This window comes from Maniola hyperantus, chromosome 2, assembly GCF_902806685.2.
Source record: "Maniola hyperantus chromosome 2, iAphHyp1.2, whole genome shotgun sequence".
In the NCBI taxonomy this organism is placed as follows: Eukaryota; Metazoa; Arthropoda; class Insecta; order Lepidoptera; family Nymphalidae; genus Maniola; species Maniola hyperantus.
This window is the reverse complement of record NC_048537.1, coordinates 3739031-3758615: the sequence shown is the minus strand read 5'-3', so window position 1 is coordinate 3758615 and position 19585 is coordinate 3739031. Positions and strand designations below refer to the sequence as shown.

Below are 19585 nucleotides of genomic sequence, written 5' to 3'. Positions count from 1 at the left end.
ATATTAAAAATAAATGCTTAGGTTAACTGCACTCCAATTAAATCTTAAATAAAAATATCCCTATTGAATTTGTTAATTTTACAGCAAACATGACAAAATCATTACTCTACAATATCTGACAAAACCTCCTAAGCCGTAGGACGTATGCGTTAATAAATTACCACTATAGATCGCCAGCTAAGACTTCAAATTAAACTATAATATATAACCAAATGTACGTAATTTGTAGGATATCACATCGCGTAACTTACCCAGGCCGAACGGTTTAGTAGGCGTAGCTATATCGGAGTCGGTATGCGCGGGCGCAGCGTACGAGTGTCGGTGTACGTTGCGACGCGGCGTCTCGTCCGCAAGGTCGGCGACGCTGCCCGACCGCCCGCCGCCCAGTCCTGACAGCGACTCGAATGACGAGTCCAGGCGCATGATCTGAGAAGCATTTCATTTTGCTATACCATTGCAAGGAAATCCTTTCATTACAAGATTAATCTTGAAAGGAAAAGTTTCGCGCAAGAGATCCCCTTTCCCGAAATGACGAGATCATCGCAATCCTCTCGATTGGTTGGTCTCTCCAGTTAATAGCTAAAACACAATGTAGCTCATTCAGTTGCAATCAAGACAATCTCAAAACTAAACAAAACTGACAGGTTTATTTTCATGAGAAGCGTGTGGCCTAGTTAATTTTGGGAATATTATGTATATTTTAGCGTTTAAACTACACACAACAGATAGTATTGAACAGATAGTATTTATAATATTATGTACAAAAAAAATTGCCAATTGGGATGACGACTATGTCAAAAATAAATTATTTCTTAGGAATTACCAAATAGAGGGTCTTCCAAAGGTACATACAAGCTCCTCCCATATTAAGCGAGCCCCATTTTGACGTTTGATAAAAAGTCGCTGATTTGACTAGTAGTCATCATCCCTATTGGTGATTTACAAAATTATTTGTACAAAATATCTATACCAAAACAGGCCTAAAATTAATGCCATTCTTGTCACATAACTGTTCTATTATAAAAAGAATAACACTATGTTTACACCTGTCAATTAAGTTTATAGATTGGTGTTCAACCGCATAAGCACATATTTTAGCAAGATACATACCGATAACAAGAATTTCCATGTTGGTGTGCACCCTCTAGACCGAACATCTGATTATCACATAATATCATTGTTGTTATTGGCTGAATTTATTGTACTCTTGCTTCAATTGTGTATTTTAGCCAACAGTGGAAGAGTATCAGCCAATCAGAAGTGCTTGTGAACATTGAATCACATAGTTGCTGTCAAAGTTCCGTGCTAAGGGTGCTTACCAGACGCAGATGGTTAGATGACAGAAAGGGATGGACAATTTTGTCATTCTAAAATGAAGACAAGCAGGAAATTGAGCGAAGTGATTGTTACGTAGGGAGATACAAAGACGCTTTGTATGCAGCATTCAACATAAAAGTTCTTGAAGATTTTTTTATCAGACACAGATAGTTTAGATTGATCCCATATTATTATTCATTATATTTCATCATTCATCTATAAGAATTTTTTCAACGCAATGTGCATATTTTTTGTGGAATATTCAAATTGCCCATAAACCTCAAATTTTCTCAGGTAGGTAGTGCTTTGGTATTCGAAAATGTCAAACTTATGGAACATAGTAGTGCTTTTGTGTCACCTTAACTTGATAAATATACGAAAGATTGTGCACAACCAGACCATGTAAAAGAATATTACCCCATTTTTCGGACAGTAAAATTTGCCTAACCTACCTATAAATGGAACGAAGAATGAAATTTCACTTTGATAACTAATATAGCAACTATGTTTCGAACATTACTGCTAAAATAGACAAAGTAAAGATTTTTGTAACATAGGCCCGATGGCACAATTTTAACAAAAAAATTGCTAAAGCCACAACGACCATTCACATTCGATGATTATGATATTTTATTATCGATGAATCAGTTAATATACATTTAGGTAAACACATCTCATGAATTATGAACACATTCATTGAATCGTGTGCGGATGATTTATGATGAATTCTAATTTCTAATCTACGTCTCCACCTAAAGAGAAATAAATATCGATGATGATATAATATTTACAGTGCCCATAGAACACCCGAGCTATAGGCCTACCATTAAAATGAGACGGTTCCTGAGATAACTGCTCAGTGTGGTAAGGGCGATAGAGACAATGCTACATCATGGTGAGATTGCAGACTTTTCAATAAACAAATACAAAACATTAACCGTTACATACATTAGAATATAAAAAAACCCTAAAGCAATTTCTACCGGAACCAAAATTCGCGCGAACTCGAACGAACTTTTTCCCGCTATAGGCTCAACTCCGAGAATTAGTACAAGTAACGACAAAGGAAAAATTAGAATTATAAAAAATAAATTATAGCACAGTGGAATGTCGTGTAAAATTGAAATAAAAAAACCCGTTACATGAACTGTCACTCGCAGTTGCCTAAGGAACCGTCTCCGTTAATCGGTATACCTATAATATAAACAGATGGAATGCAACCAAAAGGATAGCAAGGCTATTATGTAGGGCCATGCTCTGACTCACGTTCGTCCCGTTCTTGGCCGCGTTCTCGAGCGCCTGCGACAGCTGAGCACGCGTGCGTAGCACAACACACACATTAGAGATTGTCTACACAAGCAAGCTTATTGACGTAGTCGTTCGTGTCGTGCGTACAGTTTATTTGATTTTGAAACAAGTGTATTTGTTATATTTCAAGATGACCGTTCAGCTTTGGTTGTAGTAGTGAGTGTACCGATAAGCGTTAACGCATTTGTGTGCGTAACGTAGACCGCATCGCGGTTGAGACTGAAGTGCCACGCACTCCATAACGATGTGTACGTGTACACTGACACAAACAGCCAAACGGTCTTTGTGAAATAGAACCTATTGCCTACAAATCCAATTACCATTGCATACAAATCTTTAAGCTAACTAACTCGACAGATTTAAAAGTATTACTATAACTTTCCACAGTAGTGCTGCCGAGGAGCATAGCACTACTTTTACACGTGTCAATTTAGTTTAGTTCGACATTTGCATACTACCGAATTAAGCACATTTTTATGATATGAAACAGAAACGAAACAAAGGTTATACACGTTCAGTATAGCATTATATCAATTGAAGAGTAAAGAGTGACGGAAATGACAGAATAGGGTAGTTTTAGCTTGCGCCTAAGCAAACTAAACTTGTGAGGCGTTGACTCATAGATTCATCACCCGAAATGATGTATTTTCTAAATGTCTTTTCAAAAACTTGTGCATTCGGTTCATTTTTGGTCTAAGGAAATACGACCATGTATCTGAATATCGTAAAAAACTGAACTGGCTCCCTATTAGGCATCGACGTAATCTGCATGTTCTTTCTATCCTATTTGCCACACTTTTCCATCCCTGGTCACCACCCTACCTTAAAGATCAGTTTAAATTTTTTAGCTCCTTCGAACGTGATCGCGGCCTGCGTTCCTGTTTCGATTTCAAGCTTATAACGACCAAACATAATACGCATGGCTACGCGGAATCATTTACTGTAAAAGCAGCTTCGCTGTGGAATGCACTTCCGGTCGAAATAAGACGCTCCAAATCGCTGGCAATCTTTAAAAACCGTGTCAAGAAACACTATCTATCACTGTAGATTTTCTGCCATAACTATATGTACAGTTAGCTATGTAGTATGTATTATTTATTTAATTGTACTATATTGATTTTATATAGTATTTATATACATGTATATTGTATATATTATATTTTATAGTATGTACCTATTAGAGTGTATGTGTTTATATATACCTATATATATTATATTTATAGCTACATTGCGACTCCCCGTCTTACAGTTCTATAAGTTCTTAAGTATGGGTTGCCTGGAAGAGATCACTTTAGTGATAAGGTCGCCCTTTGTTTTTTAAGTGTATCCTGTATTCTTACACTCTGTAAATCTATTAACAATAAAGTTATTTTAAATTAAATTAAATTAAAATAGTTATGATGCGTTGATGAACTGTTTAATGTTAGCACATCAATCGTGTCAATTTGGTCATCAGTTTCACCAAAAACTAGGACTGAACTAAACTTAACGAAGCTTATAATCGGCGTCTAATAATATTTTTGATAGAACGTTTATCGAAAATTGCAACGTTTAAACTCGCTCGTGTATACAATTCTTTGGCAAGCAATATTGATATAAACATATTATTTTCGTAATGTTTATAGTCTAAATGTGTGTGCTATTCGGTGAAGAGTTTTATTTGTTGAGCCGTGTCCGGAATAACTAACTGCAGTTTTTGTAAATGTATGTAAAATATTTATAAAACCTTTTTGTTAATGAATATTTTAGTATCGCAGTTGGCAATTAATATTTCGAAAACATGTTTTTAGTGTGCGATATTATCTTGACTTAAACTTGAACTTGACTTGAAATAAATAAAATTTATTAAAAATATATTAATATCAAACAATAAATTTAAAAAGGAATTAAGAAACTATCATCGTAAAACAAAAAAAAAAGTAGCTAACATCTAAATATGCATGCAATCATACACTCCCATTTACACACACACACACATGCACACACGCTCACACATACTCATAAGCACACACTCACATACGCATACACATACACATACAATCATACACACACTGTTGTAATTTTATTTTATTATTGTATATACCTACATTTATTCTAACTCTATTCTGTTAAAATAGTTTAATTATAATTTTAAGTAATCTCTTTTGGCCTTCTGTTATACCTAGATTTAAATTTAAATAATAATTATGTATTTACGCTGTTGATTACTTTCAAATAAACAAAAATAAAAATAAAAATAAAAAAAATACTTTGTTAGTAGAAAAGAAACAGAAAGTAACTTCTAAGAAATCACTGTTATGTAGTAACTGACATATAAGATAAGAAAATAATATTAAATAAGAAATGTTAATGTGTTAGTCACACAATATTGATTACCAGCCAAAGCGTTTAATTTGTTTAGTAAAGCTTGCGCGCGCGTCCAATACATATTGTGTGAAAAGCTTCACGACATCGACTTAGCCGGTGTAGAAACGATACATAATCTAAAAGTAGGCTTCCGCGAGTCGCGGCCTGAGCGATTGACGCACGCGACTAGCGCGACAATACTTAAGACCCATCACGCACGGTCGACTAGTCGCTCGGCAACTCGGTCGACGACGACCGTTAGAATCTATAATTTATATGGAAGTTTCATAGGCACGACGACTTCCAGACATATTCCATTACAGATTCTAACGGTCACCGTCGACTGAGTTGCCGGGCGACTAGTCGGCCGTGCGTAAAAGGTCTTACACTATGAAAGTGTATGGTGTGGGTAAAACGCGTCTGAAGCGGCAGTTCGGAAGCGGCGACATACACTTTCATAATGTTTAATATTATTGTCGCGTCAGTCGCGGTCGTGAATCGCTTTAGTCACGACCCACAAAAAGTCTACCTTAAAGCCTTCTACAAACAGAACGTAGACTTAGCGCGCGTCAAGATGGTATAGCGTCGCTTACCCCCCGTTCCCACTTGTCGTTTGTCGGGCCCGGATTTAAATCGGATGTTCCAGTGGCAGAACATTTTATATGAAGCTATTCACACATGCCGGAAACCGATTTTGTGTCAAAGTGTCACTGGAACATCAAGCGACAAACGACAAGTGGGATCGGGGGGTTAGAGAGTACAAGACTAAGCAACGTTCTAGCGCGGCGCTATTACATCTCGACGCGCGCTAAGTACGCGTCATGTTTGTAGAAGGCTCAACAGTTCGTGACAGATACAAATTGTGCCGTATCAGCGAAGTATATAGTTGTAAAGCGGACGCAACATAATGTATTAGGGTATTTTCTCACCACGCTACGCGATGCAACGCTTTCTGGGTCGACTTTCGCCGAATCCGACAATTCCGCACCTTGCAATGTTGATACGAAACGGACAACGTATTGCGTTGCGTTGCATAAAGTTTGTAACGCATCGCGTCGTGAGAAAGTTCCCTGAAAATACCATAATTACATACTAGTGACACGTTGGCGTTGGTACAAAATACCAGAAAATAATGTACATCGACCTTTAGAATCAGTTTTGTAGAGCGTTGTCTCTGTCACTCGTACCTATGTGACGTTTTGTCGGTCTCAGCGACAGAGACGTTCTACGAAACCGCTCTTTCTAAAGGTCGATGTACATTATTTTCTGCCGCGTACTGTACTAGTGACACGTTGGCGTTGGTACGTTTCTATTTTGTTATTTGTCTGCGTGTTATTGTACTTGTGACGTCACCTATTTGTATGTTAAGCTGTGATTACGTGAGCAAAATAATAAATTGTCAGTTAAATTTAAAAAATCTCGATTTGTTATTTTATTACAACACGTCTAACTGATGAAAAATCACTGTCAAAATATTTTTTCAAAGCATTACTGTCCTTGACTGATTGTATTAAATTTTGAACCATATTAAGTTTATCTTATCAATATACAACAGTAATTATGCTGCTAAAAAAATTGCAGCATAATTATTGGCCATACGACTAATGCCAAAAACGTTACTCTAAGTAACTAATCGACAGATACAGATACTTAAATTGATTTCGTTATTAATTCCCATCCATAATTCCCTTGAATGTCATTGGAGCACTCACAACGTACTAACTAAAACAGCATTATGTGTTAGTTGTATTGTGAGTTTCCACTGAAGCCTAAACGGAGCGGAGACGTGTTCATTAGACCAATCAGGTTTTTGTTAAATGACGTGATAATTTTATTGCCTCATCTCTCAATGATTTGATTGGTCGATAACACACGTATCCGCTACACTCCGATTCAGTGGAAATGCACCATTAGTAATAGAAAAATACGAAAGTAAAATTCAAATATCCGTTAAATACAAAAAAAATGCAGTGATATCTCATTAGTCATCAATTTTAAGAGCTACGTGTAATTTTAGGCATGAAGCCGTCAATGATAATTTTCCAGTCCTTATGAAAACTGTACTTTTGAAATGAAGGTATGAGTTTCAAAAATGAACCTTAATACATAATGATTAGGGAGTGATTTTGAATGTCGGCTCACCTGTGAGAAGTTGGGTACAGAGGCGGTTTTCCTCATGGTGATTGGTTGTCCGCGAGCCTGCTCCAACTCTTTGACAGCAACGCTTTGACGCAAGCGGTCCAGTGTGAGTATGCTCTCTACTGCACTTACGCCACGAGTGTATTTTTCTGTAAACATAATATATCTTTGTCAGCCCTAGCACAGACTACGGTCTATTTGGACTACAAATTGCAAACACCAGTCTCGGTTTTTATTTAGAGCTTTGGTCTAAAAGTGTGGTGTAAAATTGTAACTTTTTATTATGTCGATAAAATAAAAAATTACTTATCAATCCATACTAATATTAAAATGCGGAAGTGTGTGTCTGTCTGTAACCTTCTCACGGCCCGTCCGTTTACCATATTATTTTGGAGAAATTTGGCACAGTGATAGCGTGCAAAGCGCTACTTTTTATTCCGGAAAATCAATGATTTCCCACGGGATTTTTTAAAAAAGTTCTACGCTGATAAAGTCGCGGGCAACAACTAGTACTGCAATAAATATTATAGATGCAAAAGGGAATTTATCTATCAATCTTGTTACCCTTTTTTCGGTGGCACGGCAAAATTAAACGGTAAAATTATCATACTCCTTGCAAGTTAACCCGCTACTATCTTAGACTGCATGATCACCTATCACCAGGTAAGAAAAGAGAGAGGGAAGGGAGGATGAGAAAGGGAAGGGAGAATGTGGGGAGTAGGGAGAATGAGAGAAGGGAGGAGGGAGAATGAGAGGGAGAAGGAAGAAAGAAAGAGGTAAAGAGATGAAAAACTAAATAACAAACCGATATAAGTTTCCCCGTCAGCTGCACTGGAATCTTCCCCGGTGGCGGCGATTTGCGCCAAACTCTCACGCTCCTCTAACTCCTCGGATGCTTTCGGAATGTTGGACACCACTTCATATGTAACGCCCGTCGCCGATAGCTGGTCGCTTCTGAAACGGAACAAGATCAATCAGTAACCTTATTATAAATGCGAAAGTGTGTTTGTTTGTTGGTTTATTGGTTTGTTTGTTTGTCCTTCAATTACGTCGCAATTGAGCAACGGATCGAGGTGATTTTTTGCATGGGTATAGCTAAAGGCCTGGAGAGTGACATAGGCTACTTTTGATCTCCGAAAATCAAGGTGTTCCGACGGGAATTTTAAAAACCTAAATCCACGCGAATGAAATCAGCTAGTGAAGAAATAATGAAGACGAATATTACCTGACAATTCTCTTGCGTATCCTGTCTGTAAGGCTCTGTCTCTTGTAGATGTTGAGCGCGAGTCGTTTTCGTAGGATGAGGTCCATGGGCGCGGGGTGCGATAGCCGCACCGTTGTTTTCAATATCAGGTACACGCGTTCGTTCGCTGCGGAATCAAAGGCAGAAATATAGTGTTCTTTGGGAAGTAAGGAATGGAGGAGACCCAATACTACAACATACTTCCTTTTTTGATACATCAGAAGTGAGATAACTAAAATTAAGTAAGAATAAAATGGTAAGTATACCATATTTTATAATTTTTATAGTGTTTCACCTACACTTGAAGGAAATTTCTAAATAATTTTTAAATACACATCAAAAATTGCGAACCGGCAGGAATCGAACCCGCGTCTCCTGGGATCGCGCCCGACGCTCTAACCACTAAGCTACAGCCCGCTTACTGCCAGTGACGAAATTTGTGATGTGTATTCTCACTCTCATCTAGTAGCGACATCTTTTTGCTATACCTTCAGTAACGCGGTTGAGGTATTGCGAGTCGTGTATGGAGGAGTCCCAGGAAGCGACCGCCGATACATCCTTGTCGTGGTGATGCAGGATGGTTAGCTCGTAGAACTTATGGCCGTGCTCTTTGGGAAGTATGGAGTGGAGACCCGCCACTGTAACTTCCTCGCCCGATGAGTGTGTTGTGAGGTCATCCGCTAAATTACATAATTTTCTCGTAAATACAGGCTTAATGAATATAATAGAATAGAATAGAATAAAATAGAATAGAATAGAATAGATTATAGAATTTTGTACCTATATCAAATATTTGAAAAGAGCAACCGCCGAGTTTCTTGCTGGTTCTTCTCGGCAGGAAAGGCATTCCGAACCAGTGGTAGATGCATCCGACTATTCGTAAGCACTTGTAAAAGTTTATACGAATAAAAAAGATTTTCATTTCATTTCATTTCATAGAATAGAATAGAATGTTTTTTTATTCATGTAAACTTTTTAAAAGTGCTTATGAATAGTCAGGTAGTTTTAATTTACCACTGGTTCGGAATGCTCATACGTTTGACAATATTTTAAAATTTAGGGCCTCTTTTATGCAGGGAAAATAATGCCATAAGTTTTGCTATTGGCCCTGTTAATTTAGTATAAGTTTTAGTTTCCTGATATTATGGCAGAGCAATCTGCCTTCCGGCCCTGAATTTCATTTCACAGTATTGCATTTACAACTGCAGGTATTTGTATGGAATAGTTTCCAATATAGAACCAAAGTGGACTGGTATGTAACTACAGTGGAGCCGCGTGAAAATATGTTGTCCAAATGAAACGCTAATCAAAATTAACCAATATTCTTCGCTGCCCATTTGATTTACTTCATCTTTCACACATCATCGCTGTAAATTCTTAAAAAATCTTGGTTAGAAGAGAATGTACAAATGCTGTACACAAGTTTTTTTTCGGAAAGTTAATATTTTGTGTAAGGGGACGTAAAACATACCGTTGAGATCCAGGAAAAGCACAGGAATATGTTGCTCCATCCCAGGAGGCGGGTTCCAGGCGGCGGGCGCACCCGGTATCGGGCTACCCGGACTAGGAACCAGCACCTATAACATTTTATTTATTTAGAAAGGTGACACAATGCTTGTATACTTGTATAGGTAGACCAGAATCTCATGAAAAATTCGGAAATGAAATTCCAAAGTTAGCGACACTGTACTCTATGAAATATCCTATGCACATAATACTCTGAGGTGAATATTGTGGTGAATTATTAATATTCACCACAGAGTACTATGTACATAGGATATTCACAGATACCATAATATAGTGTTCTCAAAAATGAGAACATGAAACACCTTATCGTGAGCACTGAATACTGTAAGCAAGGCAGTGTGATTCTATTAAAATAGTACCTATTATAAGTCATAACACTTTGGTTATGTGTATCGTGGGATTTTTTTAATATAAACGCTTCAAAAAACTATGAGTCGAACATTTAGTAATTGTAGATGCTTTAAAATCTCCTATGTCATTTATAACAAATTACTTTTGCTGATTTTTGCAGTTTTGAAAAGTAAAAAATTTAATAAAAATTATATAAATCATATATCTTACCGCATTCCTCTCTTCGGTGAGCGAGACCCACTGCTCCACGAGCGACTGCTCCCGCTCCGAATCTCGCTCGCTTTTCATTGACGGTGACATGTTTACTAGTTTCTAGAAAAATACAAGAAATAACAATGACTATAAAGAAACTGATCATTAGATTCAACACCACGATTAGAAACCAAAAAGGTAATAGATGCTATAGAGCTACAATACATTGTTGCAACACGAATGGCATAAGTTCAGCCAATGACAACAATGGCGATTGTAATAATGATAGATACAGGTTTTCCGAAATTGACCTACTGGGGGCCAAGCGTGCAAAGATGCTTTAGAAGCATCGCTTTAAAAGTGTGCTACTTACTTGTAATTGAGCGTGTAAGTGTTGTCTGCGGCGAGCGAGCGCGTCGCTCCAACGCTCCCTGAGCACCGCCAGGTCCTCTTCCTGGTAAGAGTCCAACGGCTTTTGCAGGCGCGATCTGGGTTACACGCAAAAACAAACGTTTAAAAATCCGAATGATATAATGTTTCAAATGTGCACTAGGAATTTATAAAATACATTCGCACGAAAGTATTTAAAAAGACCGCTGACTCAACAGTACTTGATTTTTTATTTTATTTATTTGAAAGTACGTAGTACGATGTAAAGGGCAACGGGGCGCACGTGTGGTGGGGAACCTCGTGAGTGGGGGGTCTCCGGTGAAAGGTCCGCCTCGGCGGAAGTCGCTGGGTGGGTCGCGGTTGATTGCTTCGGTGCTCCCGCGACCCAGTAGCCAGGCGACGAGCAGGAGCGCCGCTTGGTTTTAGTGGGTGGGTGTCCCACATACCTTCCCTCCAGCTGGTTGGCTGGTTAGCTGGCTGGCTTTCAGGGGGAACAATGGGTAAACGCATTTCCCAGCTATAAGAAAATGGGAACATACCTGACCGTAACGGAGCCGAGTTCCACGCTAACGATATGTTGACAGATGATGGGCAGCGTGCCGGAGTTGGCAGCCGGTCGCACTCTCACCCCCACGCGCCTCTGCTGCCCTTGCCGGACTTGATACACGCCACCCGTCACGATGTCACTCCGTGGCGTCACCTACCAATACACAACGTTAGTTTTTCCCTCACCTGTGATCTCACCTGATGGCAAGTGATGATGCAATCTAGTCTAAGATGGAAGCGGGCTAACATCGAAGAAGTATGTCAGTTTTTAGTAAGAGCTGGCCCTTATCGCTTTCTAAACGGCACGGGACGTCAATGATCATGTTATATAACATTTAGTGTTGTATTATGTAGTTGAAAAACGTATATTCTAGTGGCCCTATCTCTGTTCTTTGATGACTTTAGTTCTTGTAAAGCTGTAGCCTAAAGTACTAGTAATAATAAGCTTTCATTTGAGATACATTTGAAACAGATTTACGCCCATTTTGACTATCATTGTTTACTGACCCAATCACTAACCTCGACAGGCGCGTACTCCCCTTGCTCGTTGAGCTCGTGTATCTCCACCCAGAGCTCGATCTTGCGCGTGAGCTCAGCCCAACGGTCCGCCAGCGATCTCGCTTTCGCCAGTTGCTGCTGCTCCACCTCCCAGTTGCCGCACGTGCGACTGAAGCCCGCCGACCTGTGACCCCATACCTCGATTGATAATGCACCCTCTGCGAAACAAAGTTAGAAAGTTGAAAAAACTGTAGAATTCAAGCAGATGCAACATATTATTTTGCCTTTAAAGAATTTTATGAGTCCTCAGTGATTCAAGGAAAATTAAAAGCCAAATGGTCTGAGAGCTAGCCTAACCCTATTTTGTCATACTCCTCATAAATCTTGACGCTGCGGTGCTGTGACGGGCGTGGAAATTCACGAACTACCCTAAACCACGGACTATGAATACACAGTAGGTACCATCTTTTTTACCAGCACAATGCTCAGTAAACTCCTCATTCAGCGTATACCGCTGAATTGTTTCTTATGGTCAAATCTGAAGGGTTATGAGGGGGAGACGGAAGCCGGCGATATATCCACACTGACATGTGGCGCCACTGCTACTGGCTCGCTACCACCCCAAAGAATATACTAAGTCAGAAAAATTATCAACTTACCCAATTTTTCGTAATGGATGACGATGAGGTACTGGCGTTATATTCACGAGTTTCTGCTGTCCTAAACCATGTATCTATGAACACAAAGTTGGTAATGATAACTTGAACTTACCAGCACAATGCTCAATAAACTCTTCAGTGAGTGGTATGCTGAAGTCTTTCTTATGGTCAAATCTGAAGGTCATGAGCTGGTGTCGCGGTGATGCTGGCGAGGGAATGGTCGCGGGGGAGACAGGAGCCGGTGGTGTATCCGCGCTGACATGTGGCGCCACCACCACTGGCTCGCCGCCACTCCATAGCGTGTACTGGCAGAACACGAAGTTGGAGAGCGACGGAGGTAGCCCACTCGCTTGTTTGATCACCACACGGATTGTTACCTGGGGAAACCCGTCATGATTAAGAAAACCCTAAGTACATAATTTATGCCTGATCAGGTAAAACATTTCTACTGGGAAATAATATTAAACAAATTAGATCTCATTGTAAAAATGTTTTTTTCTTTGTAATTTTCGTTTCTTTTTTTCGTTTCGTTTCGCTCCTTTGTAATTCGAATTTACTTTGTAATTTCCTGGATCCTTTAGGAAAATGCGGAGTCAGAATTCAGTTGTCGATACCCAATATTGGCCAACCGAATTTTACTGAATAAACAGTTATCCAAGGCCCTGTTCTAATTAATTGGTGCAGCAGTACAACAGTACGACATCAGCACACTCGGTAAGTATACGCGGTACCGAAAGCTTACAGAGCGCCTATATTTCAATGGACCGTTCCTGATACGGTAAGCGCAGCAGCGGCACGGTACAGATTTGGTTTACTGCGTCTCCATATGCATGTCCTGTCCAGTAGCCACCCGGCATTTTTCCACGCCGGCCGCATCAAAATGACGGAATTTAACGTTTTAAAATTTTCTGCAGGCATGTGCGAAAGTGGAGGCGGCGCGGTATTCTTTCAACATCCGAGCGTGCTGATGTCGTACCGCTGTTGCACCAACTAATCAGAAAATGGTTACCAAACTGAATCAGCTCAAGCCTCAATAGCTCAACCGGTAATGGAGTGGACTGAAAACCGAAAGGTCGACGGTTCAAACCCCGCCCGTTGCACTATTGTCGTACCTACTCCTAGCACAAGCCTGACGCTTAGTTGGAGAGGAAAGGGAATATTAGTCATTTAACATGGCTAATATTCTTATTAATAAACATAAAATAAAAGAATTAAGGTTACTAACTTGTTGTGTGGCAGGATCAACAGCATCCTCGTCATCGCGCATGTCGCCCGAACTGTCCGAGCCCGCTTCACATATTCTGTCTTGCGGAAATTGCCCATTCACTCGACTTATTTCCACCTGAAAACACACCACATGAACACTGTATTTTGCATACTAAACAAGTTTTAGAAAGAACAATTTTTATCTATAACTATTTATTTATCTGGAATTTAGTAAATGACCTTGACAAAGGAGAATGACAGATCCTGACCCACCAATTTACACACAATATAAATTGATGATAATTATCCTAGTATTAAATAACTACTTAAAAATTAAAAATTGTGATTTTAAACTTGCGGATGTTTTTATTAGTTTCACAATATTACAGGTAAATTGCATATAACCTAGAATCATTGTGACTTAAACTTAGATTTAATAAAAAACCGCAAGTTCGAGAGGTGTTAAATCCTATGTTTAGTTATCAGTGATGAAACAGAAACAAAATGCTGCATAAAGCATACGTGTAAACGATTTTTATATAATACTAGCTTACGCTCGCGACTTCGTCCGCGTGAACTACACAAATTTGAAACCCCTATTTCACCCCCTTAGGGGTTGAATTTTCAAAAATCCTTTCTTAGCGGATGCCTACGTCATAATAGCTATCTGCATGCCAAATTTCAGCCCGATCCGTCCAGTAGTTTGAGCTGTGCGTTGATAGATCAGTCAGTCAGTCAGTCAGTCAGTCAGTCAGTCAGTCAGTCAGTCACCTTTTCCTTTTATATATATAGACTAGCTTCTGCCCGCGGCTTCGCCCGCGTGGCCTACAGGAAACAAATGACTTTTTTTCAGAAACAAACATTAGGACACGCACTCTGAACAGCACCGAATAACACATATAACCTTCCAACCCCCATTTCACTCCTTTAGGGGGGGGGGGGGATTTTCTCATAGTCGTTTCTTAGCTGACACCTAACCTCAAGAAAAAACCTACTTTCCAAATTTCAAGTTAATTATATAATAAAATAAGTAACGGTTCTATAGATATTCTGTCATTGACTTTTGTTGGCTATGCACATTTTGGTTCACGAATTTAGAGTTCGTTGGATAAATGACAAAGTCAGCAATCTTTATGTGTTTAGTATTAACCTAAATTTAGTATTGCTTTTAAAATTCAAAAGGAACATTTACCTGTAACCTGCCGGCAACTTCTCCCTGCTGGCTTATAATAGGCGTGTGGTAGTCGAGTGTGACGTCATGAAACAGCGCCTCCAGGAATATGTTCGCTACGCCGATCAAATTGTGGTTCTCTTGTGTCTCGTAAAACGGATCCAGAACTTTGTCGACGGGTTCCTACGAAAAACATAACCCTCGAAAAATGATGGATTTTAGGATTTAAAAAAAATATTTACTCCGATGGTCAGTCGCAACCAGCAGGCATATTATTCGGTATCTCAATGGCTATATTACTTGTTATTTTACATTGCACATCCGGGAAGAACCTCACCTCCATGATACAAGTTAACCTAGTTTGCGAGTCGAGGTTAATTGTGAGCAAAATTGTATTTTAAATTTTTTGGAACAAATAATCATTAATTATTTTATTATTACTCTTTTTAGTACTCTACTGTGAAGCTGTAAGCTGCTACACCACGGAAAATGTTTGACCGAGATAATGTCATAGTCTATGAAGCTCGGCGATAGATATAGAAAGGGACGGCGTAACGCACTTTCCGCAATGTACACTGCACAGCTAAATTAATAGCCACTGCGATACGGAACAGACGAGTAAGTCAATGCGCTTGGTGAAAACTTTACCCGTGTGAGAAATGAGCTAACATTTAAGAAATAACTGATACAAATGTATAAAAAGCGACGTTGAAAGATGTTTACGTTTTTTGTACACACAGACAAAACAATAATATTATATGATAGAATCGTGTCTGTAAAGTATCACTTGAATATAGCAGAATAGTTGATTATGCCAATAAAAAGAACCGCTACAATTCCTGAAGCTTCCAAACAAAATTAAAAGCATGAAGGATTATAATGATGTTTGAGTAAATGACATATAAAGCACTAGCACGAGACATTGTTACAATCGTAATTGTTATATGATTGACTGAATTTATAACATTCTTGCTGATATGGTGCATTTTAGCCAAAAGAGAAAGAGTGTCAGCCAATCAGAGGTGATTGCGATCGTCACGTTATAGCTGTCAAACTGAAGTGGTTAGGCCGCATGAATTTTTATAGCTCAGAATGGAGAATATTTTTTGAAAATGATAAATCCAGATAAAGTTACAAATGATTTAGGCAGTAAAAAGCGATTGCAAGCCTGGATATAGTAGTTTCTAAATGGTAAATGTGATTTTTAGTTAATTGTCTAAACGAACCGTTGGTGATTCAGGATCGATTGGTACCACGCCCTGGGAACAAATACGTTAGTTTGGGTGGTGTGTTAGTAAATAGCACATTTAGAATTTGTTAATTGTGTATGTTTTATTTTTATTACTATCAGACAGAAAAGTGCATCAGAATATTTTCTATCGTAAATACTTTACAGGCATCAGGAGCAGATGTCTGATCCGGCAGAATTCAGACAGTCTGCGGGGTTTAGTACAAACTGTATGAGCAGAGTATCATCAGAATTTTTTCTGACAACTATTCCTGATTGCAACCAGCCGTGGACTGGTGTTTAGGCAATGTCTGACATTCCAATACAATACAATTCTTTATTTGCGTAATGTGTATAAGTACATAGCATGTTAAATCTAACTAACAAAGTCCGGCACATTAGCCATGTCGGCGTTTAATATATTTAAATTAGACAATTGAAGTAACTATAAAAACATATTTAATATACTGGGAATCACAAAATTAAACTTAGTAAGTATTAGTTATAATATTCATTTAATTTCAAAATTTTAAACACGATTTGCGTAATTTTTGCGATTGCGATTTGTAAATATTTTGTGACCAATTATAATTTTTTTTTTTTGTAAAATGTGGGTATAGTGCGTAAGAAATTACTTCTCAGGCGCCATTTTAACTTTTTGTCTCTCATGTTAAAAGTACATTTTTAAGTAGATGTTAGTCCTTATTTTAAATGTGAACCGTACTTTTGACATGACAGTTTACCCATAGAGTAAAAATGGTGCGTGAAAAATCATTTTGTACGGACTATAGCTACTAAACTTACGTTTTCTATGACGTCATCCCGCTGTTGCCGGCGGCGCCACTCGTCATACATGTCCCGCATGTCCACCAACTTGTTCTCTAGCTTCTCCATTGACCATACTTGAGCGCCTCGCGTCGGACGTTTGACCATTATCGCTGGCTCCGATACGAAGGCGCCACGCTACAAAATTACAAAATTGGTATAAGATAGCACAATATAAAATTGTTTTTAATCAATTTTTTTAAAAAGCTGTGTTACAAATGTTTCAAGATTTTTTTACATTGTTATTGCACTTGACTAATCGTGCTTTAATAAAGCAATGTCGCAGTTTGTCCGCCTTTACCACCCCAGCGATCTCTTGAACGTGTCGTCTCTTTCCACTACCCATTTATCCACACCCAACACTTTTTCTGTCTCACTTATACCTTTAGTAAACGTACGCGCGTTACCTACCTGTCTATCAGGGCTGAGGTATTGCCGTGGTATATGTAACGTAACACTAAATCGCGTGTTTTTTCTTCTCTTCTCTCATACAAAGTGGGCTTTTTGCACTAAAGCATTGGCTCGGGTTTGCCACTTTCTTATCTTCCCATACCCACCAACGTTTCTGCTTCACTTATACCATAGAAAGATGTACGCGCAAAAGTTACCAACCTTTCTATTAGGGCTGAGGTTTTGTGGTGGTATCTGCAAGGTGACGCTAAACCGGGTGTTTCTTCTCATCTCTTCCGCTAGAAAGTTGGCTTCCTGCACCAACGCATTGGCCCGCAGTATGTCCGCCTTTAACCGGCCCAGCGATCTCTTGAAGGTGTCATCTCTCTCAGCCGCCCATCGCTCAACGCGCGCCGCGGTGGTGGGCGTACACGCCGTCATTTTACCTACACAATATAGAGGTTAAGCTTCGATACCGAGAGTAAAACTGAAACTAAAACGTTATAAAAACAAAGTATGTATATTTTAACTAATTTATTTATAGGGGTTTGGTCACAAAGTGAGCATGTCACGCCTGTAGAATACAAACCACATACAAAAATGTCTTACTCTCTACGCTTAAGCTCTCTGAATACTAATTTGTACAGAATCCTTGTCTTCTCTTGGATGCCGAGAAGGCAAGAATGTTGTTCCATATTCCTGTGTTTAGGAGATTTACATACAGTAAAAATCCGATCTTTCAGCTTCGTTCCGGACGCTTTCAGCCATTATATGCAGTACGTCCTCCACTATATCGCACTCTGAACAGTTAGGAGATGGGACCTTGATTCAAACAATTGTAACTAATTCTATAGTCCAATGACTAATCTCACCTAATTTGAGCGGGTCGTAAGAGTAGGGCGGGTAGGGTGTGGACGGTGACAGGATGTTTCGGAGCTGCTGGAACTGGCGCTCGTACTCCTGTCTCTGCTTTTCTAGTGCCACTACGGAGGTAAAAAATATTATGATTGCAAACTCTCTAAGCGCATTATTTTATGCATATTTATAGGTAACGTATTACGTAAAGAAAATTAAAAATAAGTGGTTACCGCTTAGATTTAGTTTTTCAGATTTTGATGCTTACAAAAAATATGCCTTACAATGGACTATTGTGATTCTGTGACAAAAACTGCTCTATTACTTTATTTTAAAAATCAAACCTCAATCCAAAACTTTTAAATCATGAGATATTTTTTGTGTCTATTAAAATAGTAATCATTTATTAATTATTGCTCAGAAAACCATGGGTGTATTTCGAGTCAGGAAGTTGGTTTCGTCAACGTCATCAACAGACAAACGTGGACTGTAGGAACTTCCCACGGTATTGTACCGCGTTGCCTGAATCCAGCGGCTCCCTGCGACTCCCTGCGACTCGTTTAATATCGTCTAACCCCCTGAAACTAAAGGGACTGTATCCCTGAAAAAATACGTCGCTGATTTCCTAGTGGCACTCTTTGGCATTTTTTCCGCATAGATATGGCTCTAACATTTCAATACAACACATTCAAGCGCAATTCTCTAGGCCAATTACCTTGCTTATCCTCCTCGTGCTGCCGCTCGAGGCGCGAGATGGCGGTCTGGATGGGGTCGTTGCTGAGCTCGTTGAGCATGATCTCGTCGCGCGCGAAGTTGTAGTCGATCGGCTGCGCCGGCGTCTGCGGCTCCGACGCGGCCGCTGCTGAACACATTTTTGATTTTTATACTCATATGGCCGTAATTAATAATAATCTATCTATCTAAATCTGTCGATAATAATAGTTAGTTACTTAAATGATTGATTAGCTACGTTGTTTATCCAAATATATAAAAGAAAAAGCTGACTGACTGATCTATCAACGCATAGCTCAAACCACTGGACGGATAACGCTGAAATTTGGCATGCAGATAGCTATTATGACGTAGAAATTTTTGAACTTTGTGTAGTCCACGCGGACGAAGTCGCGAGCATAAGCTAGTTTATTAAAATTTATCAAAACATGTTTAATAATGTTATAAAAATAACAATGTTGAGATAGTAAATAGATTGATTATTAATTTAGGCCATTAATAGCTGATGAGAAGGGTTTAGGGCCTAAACTTTAGTTAGGCCACAATTCACCACACTAGCCTTGATATGAAAAAATTATTACATCTTTGTTTAAAAATCTGATTGATCGACTGAGCACATCTCTGCTACGCTTAGATGCAAACCGGGCATTTATGCATGTACT

At 39.0% G+C, this 19585-nt stretch overlaps 1 protein-coding gene across 12 annotated transcripts in view; it reads right to left on the bottom strand.

Annotated features, from left to right (window-relative positions):
- Khc-73 (Kinesin heavy chain 73) overlaps positions 1-19585 on the bottom strand; it is a 213525-nt gene that overhangs the window by 16573 nt on the left and 177367 nt on the right. For 4 of the 12 annotated variants that reach the window (XM_069505128.1, XM_069505136.1, XM_069505152.1 and 1 more), the window contains exons 12-30: positions 18907-19053; positions 18209-18319; positions 17559-17782; positions 16926-17084; positions 16120-16152; positions 14915-15076; positions 13742-13858; positions 12629-12893; positions 11879-12075; positions 11353-11513; positions 10797-10911; positions 10442-10543; positions 9825-9930; positions 8842-9033; positions 8336-8480; positions 7916-8064; positions 7114-7259; positions 5901-6041; positions 252-426 (exon numbers count right to left, since the gene is read on the bottom strand). In XM_069505128.1, coding sequence (XP_069361229.1) covers positions 252-426; positions 5901-6041; positions 7114-7259; positions 7916-8064; positions 8336-8480; positions 8842-9033; positions 9825-9930; positions 10442-10543; positions 10797-10911; positions 11353-11513; positions 11879-12075; positions 12629-12893; positions 13742-13858; positions 14915-15076; positions 16120-16152; positions 16926-17084; positions 17559-17782; positions 18209-18319; positions 18907-19053 — 2847 coding nt within the window. Of the gene's footprint in view, positions 1-251; positions 427-2583; positions 2626-5900; positions 6042-7113; positions 7260-7915; positions 8065-8335; positions 8481-8841; positions 9034-9824; positions 9931-10441; positions 10544-10796; positions 10912-11352; positions 11514-11878; positions 12076-12628; positions 12894-13741; positions 13859-14914; positions 15077-16119; positions 16153-16925; positions 17085-17558; positions 17783-18208; positions 18320-18906; positions 19054-19585 lie in introns of all 12 variants that reach the window. The other 8 variants (XM_034979627.2, XM_069505165.1, XM_069505171.1 and 5 more) reach the window with 6 other exon arrangements.